At 42.4% G+C, this 23874-nt stretch overlaps 1 protein-coding gene across 3 annotated transcripts in view; it reads left to right on the top strand.

Moving 5' to 3' along the window:
* Positions 1-23874, top strand: part of DSP (desmoplakin) — a 49798-nt gene that overhangs the window by 11961 nt on the left and 13963 nt on the right. For all 3 annotated transcript variants that reach the window (XM_073332093.1, XM_073332095.1, XM_073332094.1), the window contains exons 2-19: positions 174-276; positions 2355-2503; positions 3469-3643; positions 7367-7495; positions 9260-9310; positions 10141-10302; positions 11305-11409; positions 12212-12307; positions 12857-12982; positions 13886-14038; positions 14854-15008; positions 16034-16160; positions 17086-17302; positions 17931-18145; positions 19255-19421; positions 19934-20072; positions 21709-21902; positions 23157-23319. In XM_073332093.1, coding sequence (XP_073188194.1) covers positions 174-276; positions 2355-2503; positions 3469-3643; positions 7367-7495; positions 9260-9310; positions 10141-10302; positions 11305-11409; positions 12212-12307; positions 12857-12982; positions 13886-14038; positions 14854-15008; positions 16034-16160; positions 17086-17302; positions 17931-18145; positions 19255-19421; positions 19934-20072; positions 21709-21902; positions 23157-23319 — 2626 coding nt within the window. The remainder of the gene's footprint in view (positions 1-173; positions 277-2354; positions 2504-3468; positions 3644-7366; positions 7496-9259; positions 9311-10140; positions 10303-11304; positions 11410-12211; positions 12308-12856; positions 12983-13885; positions 14039-14853; positions 15009-16033; positions 16161-17085; positions 17303-17930; positions 18146-19254; positions 19422-19933; positions 20073-21708; positions 21903-23156; positions 23320-23874) is intronic.

Genomic DNA, 23874 nt, shown 5'->3' with positions numbered 1-23874 from the left:
GGGGCAGATGCAGCATATTGATCTCTGGGAAGTCTGACTAAATTTATTGTTTCACATCACTGTCCTTAATTGTTGGGAATATGAATTTCTTACTTCCTTTGAAAAATGTATTTAAATTAAAACCTAATTCGTACTTCAAATTTCATTCTACTATTCCTCTTTTTCCCTCCCAGTCAAAATGGTACCGGTACCATGTCAAGACGTCAGAACACCATTCAGGATCTTTTGCAGAATTGTGCGGATTGCCTGATGCGTGCTGAACTTATAGTGCAGCCTGTGAGTCCCCTTTATTTTGCTTATCCTAAATGAATATTAACACTGTAGGTAATGGTACTTCAGAACTTTCACACAATTAACTTTGGTTCAAAGTTGAAATCCCACTTTCCCTCTTCTCACTGATCCTTTCACTTGTTCTGCAAAGGAAAGCTTGCCTTTTGTCTATTGTCCTGAAATACTATGTATCCTTTTCAGATCTCACTCTTGAAACATGTACCTTTCACTTCCGATTGACTTTTCATTAGAGCTGATTAGAAAAAAAAATTAATTCCAAGATTTTCTGATTAAGAAAAAGGAACACGCTTTCTGTGAAAATTGCCATGGAACATTAATCACACCAGCTTTAATTTTCAATGTTCGACTGAGACCACTGTCAGGGCAAACCATCCCCCTAAATGGCGTGGCCACTTATATGCTCCCCCAAACTTTGCTGTATTTGTTCAGCAAAGTGTTCTGAGCTGCAGTTGCCCTGAATTTGAGCCCTGTGCAAAACTGCTATATCTTGACTGGTAAGGAAGGGTATAAAACTAGGCTGAGGTCCCCTTAGCTGTCTCTTCTTAAATGTATCCATTCCAGTTCTGCTCTCCCCCAGTGTAAATGCAGAGTTGGTCAGTGATGTGCAGTGGAGTTATTCTGGATTTACACTGGAGTAACTGGGTTCGGTCCTGCCAGGTGTTGAGCACCCTGAACTCTGATTGAAATCAAAGGGAATTCAGGATGCTGAGCAGATGATGAGATTGAGGTCACGGAGATCTGAATTAAACCCACAATCTCTGCAGAGGATGTAATTAAATTTACATTTTAGGGCCCGTTGGGGGCACTAATCTCTTCCAGGAATGAACTCTCTGGTTCAGAGTTTTGTTTCCTTTTCTGAGTCGTTGCACATGTGTCCATGCTTTTGGAAATGTCAGTGCCAAAGCAAATACTGTCTCTTTCACCGAATATTATTTCAGTGGAGTTAAAACAAAGAAGTGCTTCGTTCTGGCTCTGTGCCACTTGTTGCACTGTTTAATTTTTGTTCTTTTGGGGCCAAAGAGTGTGAAGTCCATAAGAATTTTGCCTGCCTAAAGGTGGAGGGGAAAAAATGCATGTTCAATTGTGACTGGTCCCATGTAGGTGCACAAGTAGGGAGACAGGTCAGGGATCCTTTATCCCTTGTGCAGCAGCTGTCCGCATTCTGGTTTGTGCCTCTGAGGTAGCAATTAGTGTCGGCCTCCACAAGTTGGTAGGGAGGAATGTGAGAGGGGCTGGCCATGGCCTATCCTTGCTCTATCCCAAGTTAATAGCACTGGCCCCATGGAGGGTGAGTGCATTCTGTGATTTTCAGAAGGTATTTCGCTTGAATCAGGACAATGTCTAGCAATTCCCACTGGGGCACAGCACTTACTTATTACTCCCTTGAAAGTGCAAAGCATCCCTCCATAAGGTTATTGGGATTTGATTCCTGGGGTGAAATATTGGCTCTATTTAGGTAAATGGGAGTTTTGCCATTGACTTCCATGAAGCTAGGATTTCATCTCTGGTGTTTATAAAGACCATACGCATCCAAGTCTTTTCAGTGAAATTGTCAATGGACTTAGGCACAGTTCTTAACACAACAACGTGGGAAATGTGATCATTGTGGACAAGTATGGAGACATTTTTCATTTTGAGGGTTAGTATGGTGGTACCAATGCTGGATTCAAGGAAACCCAAGCTATGTGTACTAAGAGCCTATAATTTATTTTTTGGAAGGATTTGATTTGTATCTTCACTGCTGGCATTTTGGTATAGTGGGAAATAAAACAAAAACAGAGACATTAATTATTATTTAAAAGTATAATCACAGAAGAGGAGATTCAGAAGGAATTCCGAAATAGTCACATTTCAAATCATAATGTTCATTAATATTAATTTCTTATTTATTGATTGTTGACAGAACTGAAAGCAAAAAGTTCACCAGCTGTCTGAGTGCAGTGTGTCATACCTTTTAAATGTAATTGCTCCTGATAACAGATCAAAGCATTGTCTCTCTGTAAATAAATTACTGAGCTGGAATTTGTACAATTTATGATTTTTTTTTCTTCTGTTTCTTTTAGGAATTGAAATATGGGGATGGCATTCAAATAAGCAGGAACAGAGAACTGGAAGAATGTTTTGCGCAGACTAATGAAAATATGGATATCCTCGATGGACTGATCAGAGAGATGAGGCAAATGGGCCAGCCCTGTGATTTGTATCAGAAAAGGTACTGCCATTGGTGAATTACAAGAGGAATGTGGTCCCATCACATTGTAAATAAACAGCCTTCTCATTATGCCTTCAGAGCTTTAAAAACCCAACTAGCAATGGGACAAATGATTGTGATCTTGTTTACACAAAAGTGTAAATCTGGAGTAACTCCACTGAAGTCGGTGAAATTACCCTGCTTTTATGCTGTAACTGAGATCAGAATCTGGTCCAGCATGCTGTCCTTATAGTACGGAATCTTTGGCACATGAAAGCACATACCATTTTATTCCTCTTTGTATGTGAATTGTGTCACACCTTGTGCATATAAAGCTGGGGGAAAACCAAGCCACCTAAGCTGTCAGAAAAGATAGCTTTCATGAGATTTGTGTGCTGTGTACACAGGCATTTCTGCAGCAGAGGCCAGCAGAAATAATTACTTTCCGTGTATGTATATGAGACTTGCTGCTGCATGTGGACACCACTGCGGTTTTTTTAGTGTGAAGCGTTAGCAAACAGGATTTAGCTCTGTCTGTTTGACCTACAGTAATGATCCTTCATTTGAGGATTGCAAGGATTTCCTTCTGAACCTGTCGTCGTCACTCCCCATTCAGTCAGAGGAACGAGTAAGGAGTGATATCCGGGACTGACTGTCCTTCTCACCAGACACAAATTTGCTGCCTCTGAAATGCTCACAGTTCCTGCTGCCAGAAAAGCAAGAGATCAGAAGATAGAACTAAACTCCAGTTCCCTTCATGCTAGGGCAGGGCAATACCACTCAATGGGCCTGGTAGCATTATACTTCTTATGATATATGTCTCAGTTGCTATTCTGAGATTTTTGTCAAGGTTCTGTTCCTCAATCGGCTCATTTGGGGGATTTTCTTGCACACTTACTGGTTCAGTAGGAGATGGGAATTGCTTTATTTACATCTTTTCTGGTTATTTTCCTGGTTTATGCTAACTATTTCCTTTCCCTTTTCAGGCTTCTTCAGCTTCAAGAGCAAATGCGTGCCCTTTATAAAGCCATCAGTGGTCCTCGTGTCCGGAGGGCCAGCTCTAAGGGTGGTGGCTGCTATTCCTCTCAGAGCGGCTCAGGCTGGGATGAGTACACCAAACGCATCACCAGTGAATGTTTGGGCTGGATGAGGCAGCAGAAGGTAAATCTATCCTAAGCACAAATAGGGTAGTCAAAAATGGTGTAGCATTGAACCTCACTTCACACTCAGTGGTGTTGTGGGAATCATCAAAACATTTTAAAAACCACTTGTGAGACAATGTTGCGTTGTCTCGTCTTTCTTTTTCTTTTAATTGCAGTTCATTATATATATGTATTTTCATTGAAATAAAGACTAGGATCTAGAACCCTATGTAACAGGGAGAAAAGGTGGCTCCCAGATGGTATAACTATTTATTTATTTCAGATTAGTGCTCAGCATTTGCACTCTGCCTGCCTGCCTTTTTGCCTTCACATATACCTCAATGCCTCTGATTTGTACCGTATTTACCCACTGTCCAGTGAAGACCATCTGCCATGGTTTTATCCTTTTGGCCAGTATGCTGTAGCTAGTACCCCACTCCTGTATCTACATCCCAGCTAGAGTAGGAAAATAGCATTGCTAGTTAGAGGACTAAGTTTTCAAAAATGATTCCCTAAATAGCAACATTTCAGATGTAACAAATGTTCAAAATGTACCCCGGCTGCATGTGCAATATTCACATTTGTCTGTATAACCAGGTAGCTGTGTACACAAGTTGCTAAAAACACCTGTTATAACCCCATAGTCTGGTTCTGTGCTGATGAGGTGGTTACCCTATTTTTATGACTTGATATATCCCTTTGAGTGCACCCATTATCTGGATGGTGGGAGGTGTGGGAGAAAATGGCTGCAATTGGAATTTGCACCAATCCAGCCTTGAAATTTGGATTTCTATCTTTCTTTTCCAAAACCAAGAACTATTTAATCTGCTTTTATGATAATACTTACGGCTACGGCCCCCTCTTCCTAGCTTCTGTTTAGTGTTTGCCAGGTGGCTTTTTTGCAAACCACATGAGGAAAGATAAGCTTCTTGCACACACCCTTCAATCCTTCACACCTGTGTGAATACCAGTCACTCTCCAGTGCTGTGGGTTCTGTAATAGCTCTAGTACACAGACAGAGGCATGTTGTCGGGGTGGGTGGGGAAGTGGAGATGCACTAGCATTGTGCCTGCAGAGGCCAGGAGTAGGTATGATTCCTCCAAACATGCTGTGGGAGGAGCACACTCACTGCTAGCCCTTGTTACAGTTTAGGAAATGGTGTAGCTTGCACGCGGGGACTTCCAGCTTCAAGCCAGTGTGAAGACCAGAGCTCACCCACCAGCCATCGTACTTAACACGGGACACCCCATTCAGACAGGCTTACCTGTGTACAGGGAGCACAGGCTTTCTGGCTGCATCCTGCATAGAAGCTGTAGAGGAAGAAGGGGGTTCACTCCCCATGCCAGTTCCCTTAGCTTACCCAGGCTGGGGCGGCCATCATTTGGCCCCTTAGCACTTTTTTTTGTTTGACAGTTCACATTAGTTTTGAACTCTTCCCTGCTCCCTGTACTGCACAATACATACTGTATTTCACTCCCCTGGAGTCTAGGATCTATTATGCAGAGCCTAGCTACAGGACCAAGGTCATGTTTCCCCTAGTAATATGATACATGGGAAATCATTCACAGCAGCTGCTGCTTTCTGCCTATGCTTTATTTTTCTTTCATGGTGGTTTGTTGGTAGGAGAATCAGATGCTAAATATCCCAACTGACTTTCCATGGTGAACAGAGGGGCAGTGAGCTGGAATTCAGCCACCCCTTATTTACACACAGGCAATCACATACGGTTGCTGCTGCTTCAAACACTTTGGGCTTTAGCTGAAATGAAAAGGGTCAAAGTCCTGTGTAACTTCTAGATGGCTGACTGTAGAAAATGGCTTCCTTTGTTGGAATCTTTCCAGCTCTGCCTAACCATGGGTGTGGCTCAGGATAACAGGTACTGTAGTAGTAATTGTATTGCAATGCTGAGTCATAGCGATTTGGTTCCAGACTAATAATTACCTGATGTGATCTCCGCCCAAGAGTGATATGGGTATATATTTGTATGCACAGACACTACGTATATACATATCGATATCTCTCTCGGACTGAGATAATATCTGGTAATTATCAGCGTGGAACCAAATCTCTATATATAATATAGAAGAAGCCAAGTATCAAAAAAAGTGATTTGGCTGTGTTTTTACAGTTGGAAGCATAAAGATTTTGATCATCCTTGTAATGGATTTAATGGACTTTGGTATTTAAAAATATTAAAACAAGGAATTGTGATCCTTGCTGTCAGCTTTTGCCTGGGTTCAACGTTTTTCAAAGAATGTTTCTAGAGATTTTCCCTCAACATTGCAAGCTTCCCAAATAGAAATGTTACCAATTGGTAAGGCCCCACCAAATTCACGGCCATGAAAAATGCGTCACGGACCGTGAAATCTGGTCTCCTCCCATGAAATCTGGGTCTTTTGTGTGCTTTTACCCGATACTATACAGCTATCGTGAGGAGACCAGCATTTCTCAAACTGGGGGTCCTGACCCAAAAGGGAATTGCAGTGGGGGGTTGCGAGGTTATTTGAGGGGGGTCACGCTATTGCCACCCTTACTTCTGCCCTGCCTTCAAAGGTGGGCAAATGGAGAGTGGCTCGGAAGGCAGCTCCCCACCAGCAGCAGCACAGAAGTAAGAGAGGCAATACCATACCGTGCCATCTTTACTTCTGCGCTGCTGCTGGCCGCAGCTCTGCCTTCAGAGCTGGGCTCCCAGCCACCGCTCTCCAGCTGCCCAGCTCCGAAGGCAGAAGTAAGGGTAGGAGTACTGCAACCTTGGCTATAATAACCTTGTGATTCCCCCTTTCCCCCCAACTCCTTTTTGGGTCAGGACCCCTGCAATTACACAGTGAAATTTCAGAGTTAAATAGCTGAAATCATGAAATTTACGATTTTTAAAATCGGATGACTGTGAAATTGACCAAAATGGACTGATAATTTGGTAGGGCCCTACCAATAAGCCACTCTGTCTTGAATGGTCCCTTACCATATGTGCTAACTACTTATGCTAAACAATGGTTCCGCTTCACATTTTGCTCTGAGGCTAGGAGTATCTTTCCCAGACCTGAAGAAGAGCTGTGTGTGGCTGGAAAACTTGTGTGTCTCACCAACAGAAGTTGGCCCAATAAAAGACATACTTCACCCACCTTCTCTCTCTCATATCCTGGGACCAATACAGCTACAACTGCATATACTGTATCAATAGGCCAGACGGACAATGTGTTCCAGAGCCATTCCCATCTTAAAACTATAATCCAGATTCCACTCTTAGATATACCTGTGCTGCCCCCTATTGAAGTCTGTAAGTTACTGTAATTTATCTTGATGGAAATGTGATGTGTAACTGAGAGTAGAATTTGGCTCCGTGTGCTTTTACAAGCTACCTGAATCTCATAGAGTCACAGGGCCAGATTCTGTTTCCAGAAACATCAGAGCAGCTCCTGTGATGTCAATTAAGTTACGCTGGGAAACATAAAGGAACAGTTTAGCTCAGACCCACTAGAGATGAAAATATACCTTATCTAGTCCAGTTTTAAGTGACTCAAGTGATGGTTCCTCAACCACTATGTTAGAAGCCTGTTACACCATCTAATAGATCTCACTTTTAAGAAACTTTTAAACTCCTATTCTGAGCTTCCTTTTGCTCCATTGTACACCTTACCTCCTAGAGTGAGATTTCCCTGTGTGTGTGTTTCGCTGGTGCTTTGTTTTGGGTAATATGTGCCTTATTGCAAATGACGAGATGTGCTTTCCCTTTTTTCTTTAGGCTGAAATGGAGTTAGTGAAATGGGGTTTTGATGCAGCAGCTATTGAGCAACAAATTAATGACCACAGGAGATTTCACAATGCCATTGGGGACTATCGCTGGCATCTGGACAAATTGAAAACAGATCTGGTAATAGACTTTCTCCACCCTTCGAAGTTCATATCCACAGGTTGCTAAAATTACTGCAGCAGTGAGGATAGCCAGGTGTCTTCTGTTCAAAAGGCCTGGCTGTCAAGATTGCAGCAGCTTTAGGCCCGGATGCTTGAAATCCCCCCTGCCCTTTTTGCTGTTCCCTTCTTTTTCCAATATCTCCATGAAGATAACGATATTGAGCAATGATGTGGAATTGCATAATTTTGTACAAACCTTAACAAATGAATCCTTACAACACTTCAGGAGGGTAGGTCAGCGTTGTTGTTCCCATTTTATAGCTAGGGGAGTCTGATACACCGAGATTAAGGGCTAGATTGTGCCCTGTAAGTACAGCCGTGAGCAAGGGGTGCTGTGAAGACAGCTCCACCCCAGGAGCAGACCAGGCAGGTATTTTGTCTGACCTCTCTGAGGCACAACACCTTCCCTGTTCCCCTTTGGTTCTAGGGTGGGGACTGGGGCAGGCCTTTAAAAGGTGGTGCTTACATCCGCCTGATACTTGGCCAGCAAGTGGGAGGAATGGGGGAGCCAAAGCTCCACCCTTCTTTATTCCTTTCCCATGCACTTGGTCACATGGGAGCTCAAGGGCTGTGTGCTACAGACCTGGAGCCAAGACCTAAGTGTGTCTTTCTCGGCCAAGCAGAATGGGGTCGGGTCGGGGGGGGGGGTGGTTTGCGGGGAGCATACTCCTTTTTACTCCCCTTCTTGGACAAGTAAGAAGGGGCACAATCTAGCCCTATGTGATTTACCTGACGTTCCGCAAGGAGTCAGCGGCGGACCTGAGATTAAAAACAAGAACTTGCAGCTCCATGCTCCAAACCATGAGATTGTGTTGTCTCTGGGTATATGTCTACAGTGCACACTCCTTACAGCGGCGTGTGGGGTACATACACTGCTCTCTTCCCTAGCATGGCTATAAATAGCAGCGTTGATGGTGAAGCACTGCTTAGGTGAAGAAAGACACACCTGAACCCTTGGGTATATACCCTACACAGCTCTATACGCCCAAGCAATGTCTCGCCCATCTACACTGCTATGTTTAGCAATGTAGGGTCCCACTGCCTCCTTGCTCCTAGAACCTTTGCCTGTCGCTGGATGCTGCCTAGCCTTTCCCCGCTACCTCCCCTCTGCCAGAGCCGTTCACTGATGTATGTAGCTACACGCTGCAGCGTGCATGCAACTTGCTTTTCATTGCAGCATGTATCTAGACAGACCCTACACACTGCTGCCAGGGGTGTGCTGTGTGCGCATAGCATTGTAAAATTGTAAGGCTATCCACTAGTTCTAAAAATGTGTCTGTTCCATGTAATTGCATGGGACACCCACTTTCAGGAGCAGTTCTGTGTATTACAGAGACAATGTGCGTACCAAACAGCACTGGGGAGATTGCTCATCCAAAGCATGGTCAGACTGTCCTGGTGCTGCCCAAAGGGTGCTGGAGCTCTGCTCCACCCCCTGCGGAAAGCTTTGCCAAAGTGTGCAGTCTGGGGCTTAGTTAATTGGGTCATAAGAGCACGATTTTTTAGTTCCTGTAACGGAAATACGAGCAGACAACTGAGCCTATCTGACATCAGTTCATGAGACAGAGTGTGAGTTCATTCAGCCCTAATATTGATCTGTTTTAGGATTGTCTGTGGCACCCATCACTATAGTATGGTAAGCATCCTAGAGTAGGCACAGATCTCTCATCTCTAGGTTTGTCAGTAGGCAAAGCACACTAAATAATTATTGTCTTTGTTTCAGCGTGAGAAGGCTGCAGTTCATCAGCTAGAAGAAGAATATGAAACCCTGCTGGTAAGCACATTTGTTTACCTCTGACATGTTTGGAATGCGTGCTCTGTTTGATTATTTTATCCTTATTGTATCAAATGTAAGCAATTAGTCTCCTGTGTAGAGGCCCAGCCCACAGCTTGTGCACCTTGCCAGTCCCACTTCAGCCCAGTCTGCAGAGGGGTGAATTTCATCTTCACTGAAGGTTGGATTTTAAAACATAGATGCTGACAGTGTCTTCATTTGCACTTTTGCATCATACTCTTTTATGCATCTTGTTGACCTGAGTTCCACTTCTAGGGGACTGTTCTGCTGTTGGCACTAGTAGTAATGGGACTTAGCAGGGGGAGCAGCAAAAAAGGACCCCTTCATTTTTAGTCTCTCTCTTTATATATATATTTTGGTATCTTTCTTGCCTGTGCAATTCAGTCCCTACTATTTGGTACCTGAAGTTCACTACTCTCTGGTCTACAGCAGTTTTATCCCTTGCTGGGCTCTGCTAATGGTTGTACCAGTAACAATCTCACATTGTGTTTCTCCTTAGATCAGTGGGACTTCCTTGAACTATTTCCTCCTTTTTGGAAGTAAATAGATGCACCTCTTTAACAACCCAAACCCGCTCAACAAAACATATACAAATACTGAGTCATGCTGTTATATTTATGCTTGAACCGAATGTTTTCAGAGGCTGATGACTTCTGGATCCCACTACTTAATAAATCCAGACACTTTGTCTATTTTCAACAGTTGTCTTGCAATAATTTTTTTGTATTAATTGTAAAAGATGATGCATTTTGTGATTCTGATTTTTTTAACCTTTTGGTTATATCGTTTCTTGTTGTTTTTCCTTGTAGAGATCCTCCTTTGAGAGAATGGATCAACTGCGTCAGTTTCAGAACCTCATCCAAGCCACTAGCAGAGAGATCATGTGGATCAATGACTGTGAGGAAGAGGAGCTTCTGTATGACTGGAGTGACAGGAACACAGATATTGCCAGGAAGCAGGAGGCCTTTTCTGTAAGTTAGTGCCAAAAAAACCCTCTCCCTGTGGACTTTTCATAATAAATCCTGATGACGGGGCACTGCACTGCTCAGGAGACTGGTACTATGTCTGAATTCCTTCACTTTCCGGGTTGCTAGTTTGTATCTATCCCAGTTGGGTAGTTACTGTGTAGTGGGTATTTAAATCAGGATTGGATGTCTTTTTAAAAGAGAGGCTGTAGCTAAACTAGAAGTCATGGGCTTGCTGCGGGAACCGCTGGTAGATATTCTATACACTGTACTAAGCAGGAGGTCGGACTAGATAGCCATAATGGTCTTTTCTGGCTTTAAAATCTGTGACTCTCTGGTGCCTTCTGTGGTATGGCTTGGTGACCTCAGGCCAGTTCCTTGTGGACTGATAGCCACATCTAAAAGCCCCATTATTTCCATTAACACTTCTGTTGGCAAACTGTGCAGAGACCAATGATCACACGGACATAGAGAAGAAACTACTGTCTCACCTCTATTAATTGTCTCTCGACTCACAAGGAGTGTTGGGAGAGAGAGCTTGCATTATTCACTGTCTAGATGTCTAAATGCAGCATCTTTCCCAAGCACTACATTCATTTAAAGAAGAAAACAAAATTTACAGTTCTAAGCAGATACTTTTAGTCATGTTACATTAGATTTTTGCAAGGTGCTGCAAGTTTTTTCCTTTGATCACTGCACGTAGACTGTAAGAGCTAGAGGGTGGCTTTGTTGCCCTGCAAAGGGAGCAGTACAGAGCTCGACAGCCCCAGGAGTAGCATTGGAGAGGTTGTTCTTTTAACAGTTTTTTTTTTTTTTTTTTTTTATGGACTATATTAATGTATCACTTTGAATACATTACATATAATTATTTAATTTTTATAAGCTAGTAGTTTTCTGCAGTACTTTTCAGCCTTTAACATTTTTGGGAAACTCTTATTAAACAAGATAATGACGTGATTGTTAATTTGCCTTTGAAGTGTTGTTTAATGCTGTGCTTTGTATTCACAGAAACGCATGAGCCAGTTGGAGCTTAAAGAAAAAGAGCTCAACAAACTTAAGCAAGAAAGTGACCAACTAGTGCTCAATCAGCACCCTGCTTCTGACAAAATTGAGGTAGGTTAGGCTGTCTGGGATTAAACCCGATCCCATAGTTCTTCTCTGAGTGAAATTCCCAGTGAAGTGGAAGGTCTGTAAATTAAACTCCATATTTGTATGGCAGCTCAAGGAGACCCGTTTATTGGCAAAACTGATCATTTTCCTAAAGGAAGGAAAGTGTGTGTGTGTTCAGAAAATTCATGGTTGGTCTTAAGGCAATATTTAGGTGTATCCTAAATTCCTTCATCTCGCATGGATTGATTTATATGAAACATAGTTAATTGTAGCTAGGCATCTCATTCTTGTTGCTCGGATTGTTTAGCTGCCGAGGTTTTGAAGGTAGCCACGCTTTCTCCAACTGAAATTTAGAATGTAAATCAATAGCTAGGCCAAGAAATTTTTGTTTTCACAATTTGGAATACGTTGTTTTGTCTTATCTAACATTTAAAGAGACTCCATCGGTTTGAAAATAACCTTTCTGTCTGAAAACATTAGAACTACTATAGTTACCAGTAACATCTAAGAACACTAACTGAAAAGTTACTGGGGGAAAAAAAGATTGCTTACTTTGTGCATTTGACAGTGCTTTGTGTAAAGTCAATATTCACAGTTTCCTCTCTATAGTCAGTTAGCTGGTCAGTTGCTGCCTTGCAGAAAAGTGAAATTATTTGCATGAGTCAAGTCACTCTCGGTTGCATGTATTTGCAGTAGCAGACCCTGCCTTTGTAGGTAGCTTAAAGAAAAAGAATCCTGTTCTAGGCTTGAGGTGAATGGAAGATTGGTGCAATGAATCATGGTTTTTTAAAATTAATATTTTTAGGCATACATGGACACGCTCCAAACTCAGTGGAGCTGGATTCTTCAGATCACCAAATGCATTGATGTGCATCTGAAGGAGAACGCAACATACTTTCAGGTGAGTTCTGGTGTTTGCAATAATAATGCTCTTTGTGAATCAGAAGTTTTATTCCTCTTCATTTATACTTCAAGCTTTGTATAACATTTTTTGAAAATGTCACATTTCAAAAACTCAGATTACTACCAACTTTGAGTAACATAAGACTCTGTTCTCTGGCCCTTCCTGGAGTAAAATTCCCATTGATTTCAGTGTGAGTTTTGCTCAAGTAAGAACTGCAGAATTAGGCCTGTTGATTTGACCAACAATTCATGGGAAGTCTGGCATTTCCCTTACTTCTGTAGTTGATTAAAAGCATGAACTTTGTCCCTAGGTACCTGAAAGCCATTTTTCCTATGTCCAAATCTTCATATATTCATATAGTTATGTATCAAGTACCAAGTAACATTATATTACTGTTTTATACACTGCACTTCTCCATAATGTAAATTGGGATTCTCATGTTAGATAATGATTCTGATTCCTTTTACTTGTGAAAATACCCATCCCTTCTTAAAGGAGTAGTTTTTGAGAGTTCTCTGTAACTGAAATCACAATCCTTCTTTGTAGTTTTTTGAAGAGGCCCAATCAACTGAAAACTACCTGAAGAACCTACAGGACTCTGTCAGAAAGAAGTACATATGTGATAAGAACATGTCACTCCAGAGCCTGCTGGAACAGATCAAAGAACTTGAGGTACTGTCACACCTTGCAGATTTCACTAACAAATTATGGGCCTGCTCCAATTGAAATCAATAGCAAAACTCTCATAGATTTCAGCAGAAGCAGGAGTGGGCCCATTTTGGGTACTAATGCATGCTGTTCTCTAGACTATAAGACAGAATGACACTACATTGGTGGATCTTTCTGGTGATATCTCTCATGTGGGTCAGCATCATTTGAATTTGTATTTCAACACTTCATAGGCAACTTGCTGAACATTGCGTTATGTAATATAGTGTGGGCCCAGCTCATTTCCAGGTGTAAGGCATGCTAGAAAATAGAGAGAACAGACATCAGATGAATCTGTAGGCATCAAAACGGATTCTCTTCCTTCCCCTCCCAAAGAAGTATAATATGCTTAATAAAGCATCTAACACATAATTTTATATTATAATAGCCTCCTTGGCAAATCTTAAGACTTGAATCTATATTTGACTTAAATGTTCATCAGGAGCTGGTCATACAGTCCTGACTTACTCCTTATTCAGAGAAAACAGCCAATTATTTTAATGGGTGCTTGCCTGAACAAGAAGAGGGTGAAGATTCAGGGTGCTATTGTTTTGATTCTGAGAGCATGCATAGTGTGCTATGCCCCAGGCTTTTGCACTTCACTTTAAACAAGTCATAGATCTGGATAAAACACTATGGGATGCCTCAGTAGCTGGCAGAGCTGTAGAAATACTTGAATTCACTTACAGCCTTTTTTAAAAAAAATGACAGTTTTTTCATAGATCAAATCCCGGTCCCATTGAGGTCAATAGAAGTTTTGCTGCTGACTTCAGGGAGAGCCAGATGTGGGCCATTGTGACATTAATACAGATGTGCAAAGAGTGTTTTTTTTTTAATGACGTGTTAAAATACAATTTACCCTTCCAGAATGAACGAGAGAAAATTTTGGAATACAAGAGGCAAGTGCAGAACTTGGTGAATAAATCCAGGAAGATTGTGCAGTTGAAGCCTCGTAACCCAGACTACAGGAGTAACAAGCCCATTATCCTCAAGGCCCTGTGTGACTACAAACAGGATCTGGTAGAGTACTCATTACAGACTGAGAATGAACACTATAAAAAGTAGAGCTGACCAAATAATTCCCAATGATTCACTGATCTGATTATTGTAACCCTTTAATTCTCTCTTGGTCAAGATTTGAATGGATTTGAATCTTTCCGAATAGTTTGCTCAAATATTCGTAACTGTACCGTGTCACTTTGTTGTTATTGGTCAGAGAGATTGCATGCTCTTGTTTCTGTCCCCTGTTTGGATGAATTCACAATTTGTCCTGGAGCAGATATTTGCACATGCAAATGTTAAGTTCCTCTGTGGATCAGAGGGCCAGCGCAAGGTTCTCCACACCACTCAAATGCTGGATAGGAGCTGATGGGGAACTGCAGGTGTAGCAGCCATCGAAGGGTGCCTGAACAGCTTTGCATGCTGTAGAAAGGGTCTCCACACCAGCCCTAGACCTGTATTCATGACTGCCCAGTGCCTGAGTAATTGGGCTGTACATTGGAGAGGTGTGTTTGAGGGCAAACAGAGGGAGGAATCTTCCCCTCCTGGATATGGAGGGCAGTGGAGATGCATTGTGGCCATGACTGCAGCCTCAGGGTTGCAGGAGCTCCTGGCCGACATGGATGGTGGATCTGGGTAATTATGGCCCACGAGCACGGTGCTTTGGGAAATGCCAGTGAGGCACTGGGTCTCCTTATGCCACCATAGGAAGTGGGTTAAAGCCACAGATACTGCCCACCTCCCCCCCCTGGTCTGTCTGTCTTGCCTAGAAAACCATATTTTGCTTAAACGTAAGCAAAATATTTTAAAAAATAATTCTCCTGCTTTACTTACAGAAAACTGTGCGTAAAGGAGATGAATGCATACTGAAGGACAACACCGAACGCAGCAAATGGCTTGTGACTGGCCCAGGAGGAGTGGATATGCTGGTGCCATCTGTCAGTCTTATTATTCCTCCTCCTAATCCATTAGCTGTGGATCTTGCTACTAAGTGAGTTACTGACAAGGTTCTGAATATTTTGCCTAGGTTTGGGAAGAGTCTGTTTAAAAAGCCCTGCTTTATAATTTGTGCCCGATGAGGCACAGGAGTAAAGGATCAGGCCCCTTATTTGTAGAAATTCACCCCATGGGTGAAACTTGGTGCATACTAAGACCATTTAAAAATCAAATTGAAAAAGAAATGTTGTCTGTCTACATCCCTGCTCCCTAACAATCTCAGCTGCCTTGGAGCCATTGGCAAGTGACACAGATTAGAGCGGACCACAGGCTACTCTAACTTGTGCCGGGGATTGGTCTGGTGTGAAGCAGCTGTAGGATTGGGAACTTCCCCCTGACAGCCACACTGAGTACTCCTGGAGTGAGTAGTCCTGTGGATCTGGCCTGGAGAGTCTGAATAGTCTTCAGCCAAAACTTTTTGTGGCCTTTGCTGGTTTGTGTCACACTTCTAACAACATCACTTTAATGTGGCCTGCATGAGATGGGGGAAAAATGGATTGTGCCCCTTTTTGGCTGCTTCATCAAACGTAAAAACCTTCTTCCTTTTCACTAGTAGCTTCACATGTCCTTGTGATTAAAATACATTGTAGAACTTGAAATACTACCTGTAAATTAATTTGTATTTTCTGGTTTAAAAATAAGCAAAAGCTAATTGACAGGGCTCATTTCTAGTAACAGGACAGTCTCAGCACACAGCTAGACAGGCTGACTGGAGTTTCTCAAACTTATGTGTCTGTGATGGGCAGGAGGCTTAGAAGTTCTAACGTGGGGTTTCTCAGACTGGGGTTTGGGACCCCTCCGGGGGTTGCAAGGTATTACATGGGGGGTCCCGAGCTGCCAGCCTTCACCCCAAACCCTGCTTCGCCTCCAGCATTTATAATGGTGTTAAGTATTTTTAAAAAAATGTTTTTCATGTATAAGGGGGGTAGCTCTCAGAGGGTTGCTGTGAAAGGGGTCACCGGTACAAAAGTTTGAGAACCCCTGTTCTAACTGATGGTGAAATCTCTTTTCCTGTCTCAGGATTGAGCAGTACTATGAAGCTATTCTGGCTCTGTGGAACCAGCTGTACATCAACATGAAGAGTCTGGTGTCCTGGCACTACTGCATGATTGACATTGAGAAAATCAGGGCTATGACTATTGCTAAGGTGGGTATTCAATTGGCCTTCACTGTGGCGGACCAGTGGTGCTCAGCCTTTCCGTACGGCTATGCCAGTTGACTAGACTTCTTGCTAGGCCAAGCAGTGCTCGCTATGTCCGGTTCAGCTGTCTCTCTAACACACACTAGGATGTGGGGAGCTCTGAACTCCCAGTACGGTGATTTAGAACAGCCTAAACTCTATCCCTGGTTACAGCATGCACATTAGTTAGAGCCTTGCATGAATACAAAAATTTGGATCCACATCAAATTCATGAACTGCGAAGGTGGTAAACAATACAGATATCCTTGGATATAAAGCAGATAGACACGGATTTGTAGAGCTCTGCACATTCATATGGTAGGAGGACTGGGGTCCAGAACAGCGATTCATCATTAAAGTGGGCCAAAGCTCAGAAAATCAGTCTCCAAAAGCCTGAAGTACTCGTCTTGCCACTGACCACACATACTATCCTGGCACTGGTGTCACGTGTAGTCATGTCTAGACCCACTGTCTTAGACTTTGTTGTGCAAGGGACTATAGAGAGAAACCCTTTCATTCTATTAATGGAGAAGCAAAACACATTCCTATTTGACTGTGGAAGGGATATACTGGAAGATTAGCAAGTGGGAAAGTTTGCCTTGTGGGTCCTTTCATAGCCCCCTCTCCATTACGTACTGCTGGTACTGACAGGTGCTGAGGTGTGAACAGCAGACCCATCAAGTTACATTCACTCTCTGGCTGCCAAAGTTTGGTGGTATCTGCTCTACAGAGCACTCACTTTCAATTATAGAGAGGCTGGGGAACTTCATTCTAAAGTGTGCATCCGCCATGGTTTCATAGCACAGCTAGGCTAACATTTCCTGGTAATTTAACTTCTCATTAGCCTGATCCGGTGGTTCCATTTTTAACAATTTCTGCATCTTTGTTGTAGCTGAAAACAATGCGCACAGAAGATTATCAGAGAATCATAACTGATCTGGAGATCCATTACCAAGAATTCCTGAGGAACAGTCAAGGCTCAGAGATGTTTGGTGATGATGACAAACGGAAAATCCAGACTCAGTTCACTGATGCTCAGAAGCACTATCAAACCTTGGTTATACAACTGCCGAATCAACAACGGCCGCAGCAACAGCAACAACAGCAAGGTTTGTCTGGGGTTTTTTTTAGCGATTAAAATTTTTTTTTTTCCCCATGAAAATATTTATTATGTTTAAGCTCTCTCTTCGGCTAGGCCTGATCCAATGTCATTTAAAACCAATAAAAAGACTCCTGTTGACTTCACTGGGCACTGGATTGGGGCCCTACAGGCACAGGAGTAATTTAAGAAAATCCCCTTAAGATGCGTGCCTAAGAACCTCTATTGCTTAGCCCAAGAAAACAAAACTGCATATGCAATAGTTTGCACAGAGGAACAAATTGTGTTCTCAGTTACACTGGTGTGAATCTGAACGTGTCCTGGCAAAGTCCGTGGAGATGCTGTGGGTTTGCACCAGCACAAAGGAGAGCAGAAGTTAGCCCATATTGCAGATTTACAGTGACCAGAAAGTAAAACCTCGTTCTTGCATTTTTTTTTTTTTAATATAGCCTTTTCTTTGTGGCCCCTGATTTTTTGGTTTGTTCTTATTATGGCTGCATAAGAATAGATGAAGGATTGGGATCTTAGTTCCACAAGCCAAATGAACTGTTAGGTGACATTGTCATTGCCTTGACTTTGCATGTTAGCTCTTTGACAGGTTTCCTATGCCAATGGTTATCTCCCAATATGTTCTACAGTGATAACTGAAGTCACTCAGGTGGATGCATCAAAACAAGTTCTAATTAATGAAAGAAACCGGGAACTTGAGAAGCAGGAGGCCTGGCTGCTGACTGAACTCCAGAAACTTCGTCGGCAAATAGAAATCTGCGAGATGCGTATGGTGCAACGAACCCCGCTCAGAGTGGATCAGGGGGCTTCCCACAATTTTTCAGTCAAAGTAAATGAGTTAGAGGTAAGTGCAGATGTTTTTTCCCTGAGCCTTTCAGTCCCAGTGTGAACATTTCCAGTAGACTTTGCTGTATTGCATTCCAGATCAGCTAGGAAATAGCTAAATCCTATTCTTTTCTCTGAGTGTTTGTGAGCGTAATTGAGAGAAGACATTTTTCGAGTGGGAACTAAATATAGTTCTCTGGATTGGATTTTCATTCTTCTCTTGCGGGATTAAACAGAAAGAGTTGACAATCTGAGAAGCAAACTCTGTTGCACTAGATGCAGGCCCCCCTGGACCGTAGCAGAAGTTCACGTTTTGCACACATGCAAAAGCAATGTTAACATCTTCCTGCACAGATAATCCCGGCCATAGGCAGCTGTAATCTGTGTGAAATGCAGACTGCATGCTCCATGTTTATAGGCTCTGTCCCTGAATTCTCCTTCCATTGCTTTGCCTGCAGCAGACCTCTGGGCTACAAACTCCAAAGGGGAGAATGGATCAGAAAAGCGACCCCTGGCAGTTCCGCTCCTGACCATGACTTTTTGGTCGTGTGCCTGTTCATAACCTGAATTGGGCCCATTGTGTAATGATTAAAAATATGACCCGCTTCAGTTAATTGTATTAGACTGTACTTCAGAGTCCCCTTCATGCAAGATCCCGCAGTGGCTCAGAAAGCGATTAGAAAAGAAGCTGGTTTTCTTTTTCTGAACGGACCCATTTTTCAAGGGTGAAATCCCCCAGGGGCATGGAGGCTGCAGAGGCCTCCAGAAAAGCAGGACCATGGCAGTGCTGCTGTAAGGGTTGGGCAGCGCCGAAGCAGGCACTGTTGTTGGTCCCTGTAGAGATGAACTTCATGTAGCCCAGCGTAGAGCAGGAGGGGCTTGGGGGAGGAGTGGCCAGTGGTTCTACAATCTTTGTGCTTGTGCATAAAAGTGAATAGAGCCCTGCCTAGAGGTAATAGGTGAGTATTATTAATGCAAGTTGAGGACACTACTTTAGTCCTCACTCAGATCCATTCGATCAAGTGAAATATTTTGGAGGGAAGATTAGTGGCATATACAATGCAGAGTGTTCATCTAGCCACGAGAAATGTATCTGCATAAAACAGACATTTCGGTCTCTTTCATCAGGGTATACAGAATGATTCACAAACAATGGCCGACACCCTCAACAAGCATAAGGACTTGCTGCCCAACTTCAGAGGCTCTGAAAAGTATGTCTATTTGCAGTTGGAGATAACTAACTTGTTTCAGAAACTGGAAAATATTAATGGTGTCTCTGCCGGCTACTTAGACAGGTGAGAAAATAAGTTTTATAACAGCAAATCATGAACTTTAAACATTTTCCTTTCTCTTAGCTAGTCCCATAAATCCCATAGATTCCCTTAGTCCAGAAATCTGCTTTTGTTTATCAGTAAAAAAGTTGTTTTATGTAGGGCCTTTCATATGAATATGTAACAAAGCACTTCCTAGAATTAATATTCTAGGTCTTGATCCTGCATAGTGGCCTACGTGGGTTGGCCCATACGCCTATGTGGACTTCCATCTCTGTTTCTGAAAGAGTCTGGTGTAGCAGGGTTTTATTTTATGTCACAGGCTCCCCCTTTTGACTAATAAGATATAGTGAAATTATACTGGGTTTAGTGCATGGATGCTGGGTGATGCTGGTGGCCTGTGATATCCAGTAGATCAGACTAGATGATCTGGTGGTTCCTTCTGGCCTTAAACTCTGCTCCTGTAAAACCAAACAACATAATTTTCCTGCATAAGTTATAATGGATTTATTTTGGGTCACGTTTATTTATTGCAGTTTGAATGCACTGAGATCGCTGCTCCAGGTTCTTCTACAAGCGGAAGATGTGATCAAAGTTTTTGAAGTCAGACTTACTGAGGAGGAAACGGTTTCTTTGGACCTTGACAAAGTGGAGGCTTACCGAGCCTGTCTGAAGGTGAGAGGTTAAATGCCTGCTGAAGTGCTGTATTTCCTGAAATTCCAAAGACGCTGGAGAGGAGAGATCCTCAGCTGGTGTAAATCGGCATAGCTCTGTTGACTTTCAGTGGAACTATGCTGATTTATGCCAGCTGAGGTTCTGGTCCTGTGGTGTTTAGAAAGCTTCACAGGGTGATATTTTAGCTTTCCTGACATCTCAGATGTGACCAGTTAAATCATAGTGTTGTGTTAGCCTGTGACCTGGTCCTGCAACGGCGCTTACCTCAGTTCTTCCACTGAGAGTTAGGCACATGCCACCCCTCAGCTGCAGGGTTGGATCCTAAATGAATAGGTATCGTTGGCTTTGACAGAAAATAGTTTGATTAAATGCTTTTACAGCAAGAGATTATGAATATGTATGGATCCTGGTGTATCTGTTAGGGATGTTTTTCACACACTAAAATTATATTTTAGATTCCTGGTAACTTTCAGGAATAAACCCTGTGGGGGCGTGGGGTGAGAGGGGACGCCGATGGTTCACTGAGTAACAGGGTTAGGGTCTCCTAGATTTACTCCCCAAATACCTCTTCTTAATCAGTCTTCTAACTGAAGATGTCTGAAGAGTGCATGTTTGTCCATAGCGGATGAGCTACGCTTCTGAGACATGATTGTGCAAACTAGGGACGAGCGGCAGCCTTTATTATGAATTTATTTGGATTTGATATCTTTTGTAGGTTTAAGTTACTCGCAGTGGACCAGGTCCATAAGTGGAGCAACTGCTTTGCGCTTCACTGTGGGTAGAATCTGGCTATAGAGCCAATTTACCTGGCATTGGGATGATCGCCCCGCAGTAAAGTCATCTTCTAGTAGAGTATACATTCCTATGCTGCTCTTCCGTCCCACTGCTGGTGTAGTGGGAAAAAGAGGCTGTGGTCAGAGCAAAGGGGGCAGTTGGGGTGCCCTTACACCACACCGATCCACAGCTGTAGTTTCAACCATTTGCAGCCGTTGTAATTTAGAGCAGCCCCAAGGCTACTTGCACTTTCACCCAGAGACCACCATTGAATAGAGCAACCCTAGGATTGGGGGAGTGCAACAATATGCAGTTTGGTGACACCTCAAATTTATTGTTATTAGATTTTTATTTTTAATGCATGATCTTCTGTAGTGGTTTTTTAAAAGTCTACTATAAAACTAATTAAAGAAAAAAGTCTGGTCATTGTTTTAAAGATCCGCAAAGAGGTTGTTACTTTTTATCTAACTGTATTTAAAAAAAAAAGAAAAAATTTGACGGTATTGTGACCTGATCCTGCAGAGGTTCCATGTACAGATAAGTCCTCTGAAATTAAATGAGACTTTCAGATGTAGAACAATTGGAAGAGCAGGCCAGACCCTTCACATTTAAAATCCACCCTTTACCATTTAAAGGAGCCGAGATGGTAGTCACAGACAATGAGAGCTCAATTCAAGAAAGTACTTGTGAACATGCTTATTTTTAAGCACATTCTGAAGTCCTGTTGACATCCATATGGTTCAGTGCTTTGCTGAATCAGGGCTGAAATGCCAAAACCAACCCTTATAACGCAGTATACATACTATAGAAGGTCAAGACCTGGTGGGGAACTAAATGTTTCATTGTTTTCTCTCACATCCAGAAAATGAAAATAGACCTAAACCAGAAAAAGTCATTGCTGAACGCCCTGGAATCTGAGCTGCAGAAAACAATGCAAATCCACTCGCAGTCTAGCCAGGCTTATGTCCTCTATGATTTGGACCTGACAAAGTACACTGACAAAGTCAACCAGCTAACAGACCGTTGGCACAGGGTAGAGAAACAGATAGACCACAGGTTTGTCTATATTTCCTAATGGTTCTCTTTCCTTCTTCTCTCTCTCCCCCCCCCGTCCTTGATACTGTGATAATCATCATGTTGTAGTTAGAAGGAAAACACTGAGCTGATGTAACCAGCGTTCTGGGAATTTTGGTGGTCTCTGCGTAGAGCTTGGTTTTTTGGCAATGGGAGAATTGTCAAAATAATAGGCTAAGCACACTTTAAAGGACACTGCTGGGTAGGACAGGCCCAAAATGTCGAGTTTCGTTGCGGGAAGGGAAAGACTTTATATAACCTAATAAGGAAATAAATGTTTTTAGAATTTTTTTTTTAATGTCACTAAAAATAGTTGACTGTTTGGATTTAAAACATTCCCATATAGTGTTTTGCCACTTGAATACTGCAACACTGTGCTAGTGTGTGAGAGCCAGAAAATGACACTGACTAGAAAAAATGAAACTGATTAATCTGTATTCATTGTTTAGGTTGATTAAATTGAAAAAAAAAAATTGAACAGCATAAGGAGTAAAAAGGAAATTACATTTTTTTAAATAATATTTCACTTTTAATATATTAGAGTCAAATCCTGAAGTTGTTACTTCAGGCAGTGGTGCTGGAACAATTTTTACAGTGGGGGTACTGAAGGTGGAAACCGTGTATTTGGGTGGTGGTTGTTACTACTTCAAGCCAGGGGGTGCGGTAGCACTTCCAGCACTCCTAGTTCCAGCACCGATGACTTCAGGCCAAATTCTGCTCTCGATTACAGTAAACAAGCTTATGCTGATGTAAATCTAGGTAACTGCATCAGTGGTCCTGATTCTTGTCATACTGAAGGTCTGATCAAACCCTTGCTTCCTCCCCCTGCCACCCCGTGGGCCCCCCCCCCCAAAAAAAATTAATAGGAGTCTCTCCAGTGACTTTAGTGGGAATTAGATCAGGCACTTATATGGTATCCTCGCACAACAGTTAGGCAGCAAAATCCATATGGAGCAACTAAATAAGTGGTCTGATTTTTAGAGGTGCTGAGAACTCACAATTTGCAGTGACATCTGAAAATAAGAGCAGTTATTTAGGTACCTAAATATGGGTTTAGATGTGAATTTCAGCATACAAATTTGAATATTTTGACCTTAAATCTTCTTTCTGCAGCTGCTGCTGTTTTACCTCTTGTAATAATGAGCACACAGAGATGGGATTGTTTTAAACATTTGAAAATTTGCAAAAAATGAGACTGTACTCTTCACATTGATGGTTTTTCTTTGTTTTTTCTAGATCATGGGATCTAGAAAGACAGGTCAAACAGCTGAAAACTTACCGTGATTTATACCAGGCTCTGAACAAATGGATCTGTGATGCGAAGCGCAGGCAAGGTGCTATTGAATCTGTGAAATTAGGAGATTGCAATGCCATCATGAGATATTCACATGAGCAGAAGGTACGTGGCACCTTACTGCAGTGTTTTCAGTGAACCAGATTTTTAAAATGTATAATTGTGCAGCAGTGTTGTCTTCATAGTAATAGCCTGTTTTGAGTTAGAAAATATTTGCATCAGCAAAAAACCAAAAACAAGCCGCAGGCAAAAGGGTGCCTCAGGGTATGTATGGCGTTAGTTGAAAAGTTGATTAAACTTAGCCACTTGAGAAATGCAGCAACCATCCTGAAACGCTCCCCATAAGTGACTTATTACTATTCTGAAATGGTGTTATACCTAAATATGGAAAACAAACTCTTGCCACTTCCCTCTTTGGGACGGTGACTTCAAAAGCTTTCTTTCAAAACTCGCGATTGTATGCACGGCTGTCATGCAAGTTGGTCTCTCTATGGTCTACTGATATCCAGTCCATGTACCGAGTCTTTGCCTCCCACTCTGTTGTCTTCCATGTGCGATTATTGCAAGGGCCATCCTACCACTATAACTCTTAGGTCCTAACATGGGAATCAGACTGACCTGTGTATTTTCTTGGCATTATTCATAAGTATGACATTGTTA

The sequence above is a fragment of the Lepidochelys kempii genome, chromosome 2, assembly GCF_965140265.1.
Source record: "Lepidochelys kempii isolate rLepKem1 chromosome 2, rLepKem1.hap2, whole genome shotgun sequence".
In the NCBI taxonomy this organism is placed as follows: Eukaryota; Metazoa; Chordata; order Testudines; family Cheloniidae; genus Lepidochelys; species Lepidochelys kempii.
This window is presented reverse-complemented; position numbering and strand designations above follow the sequence as displayed.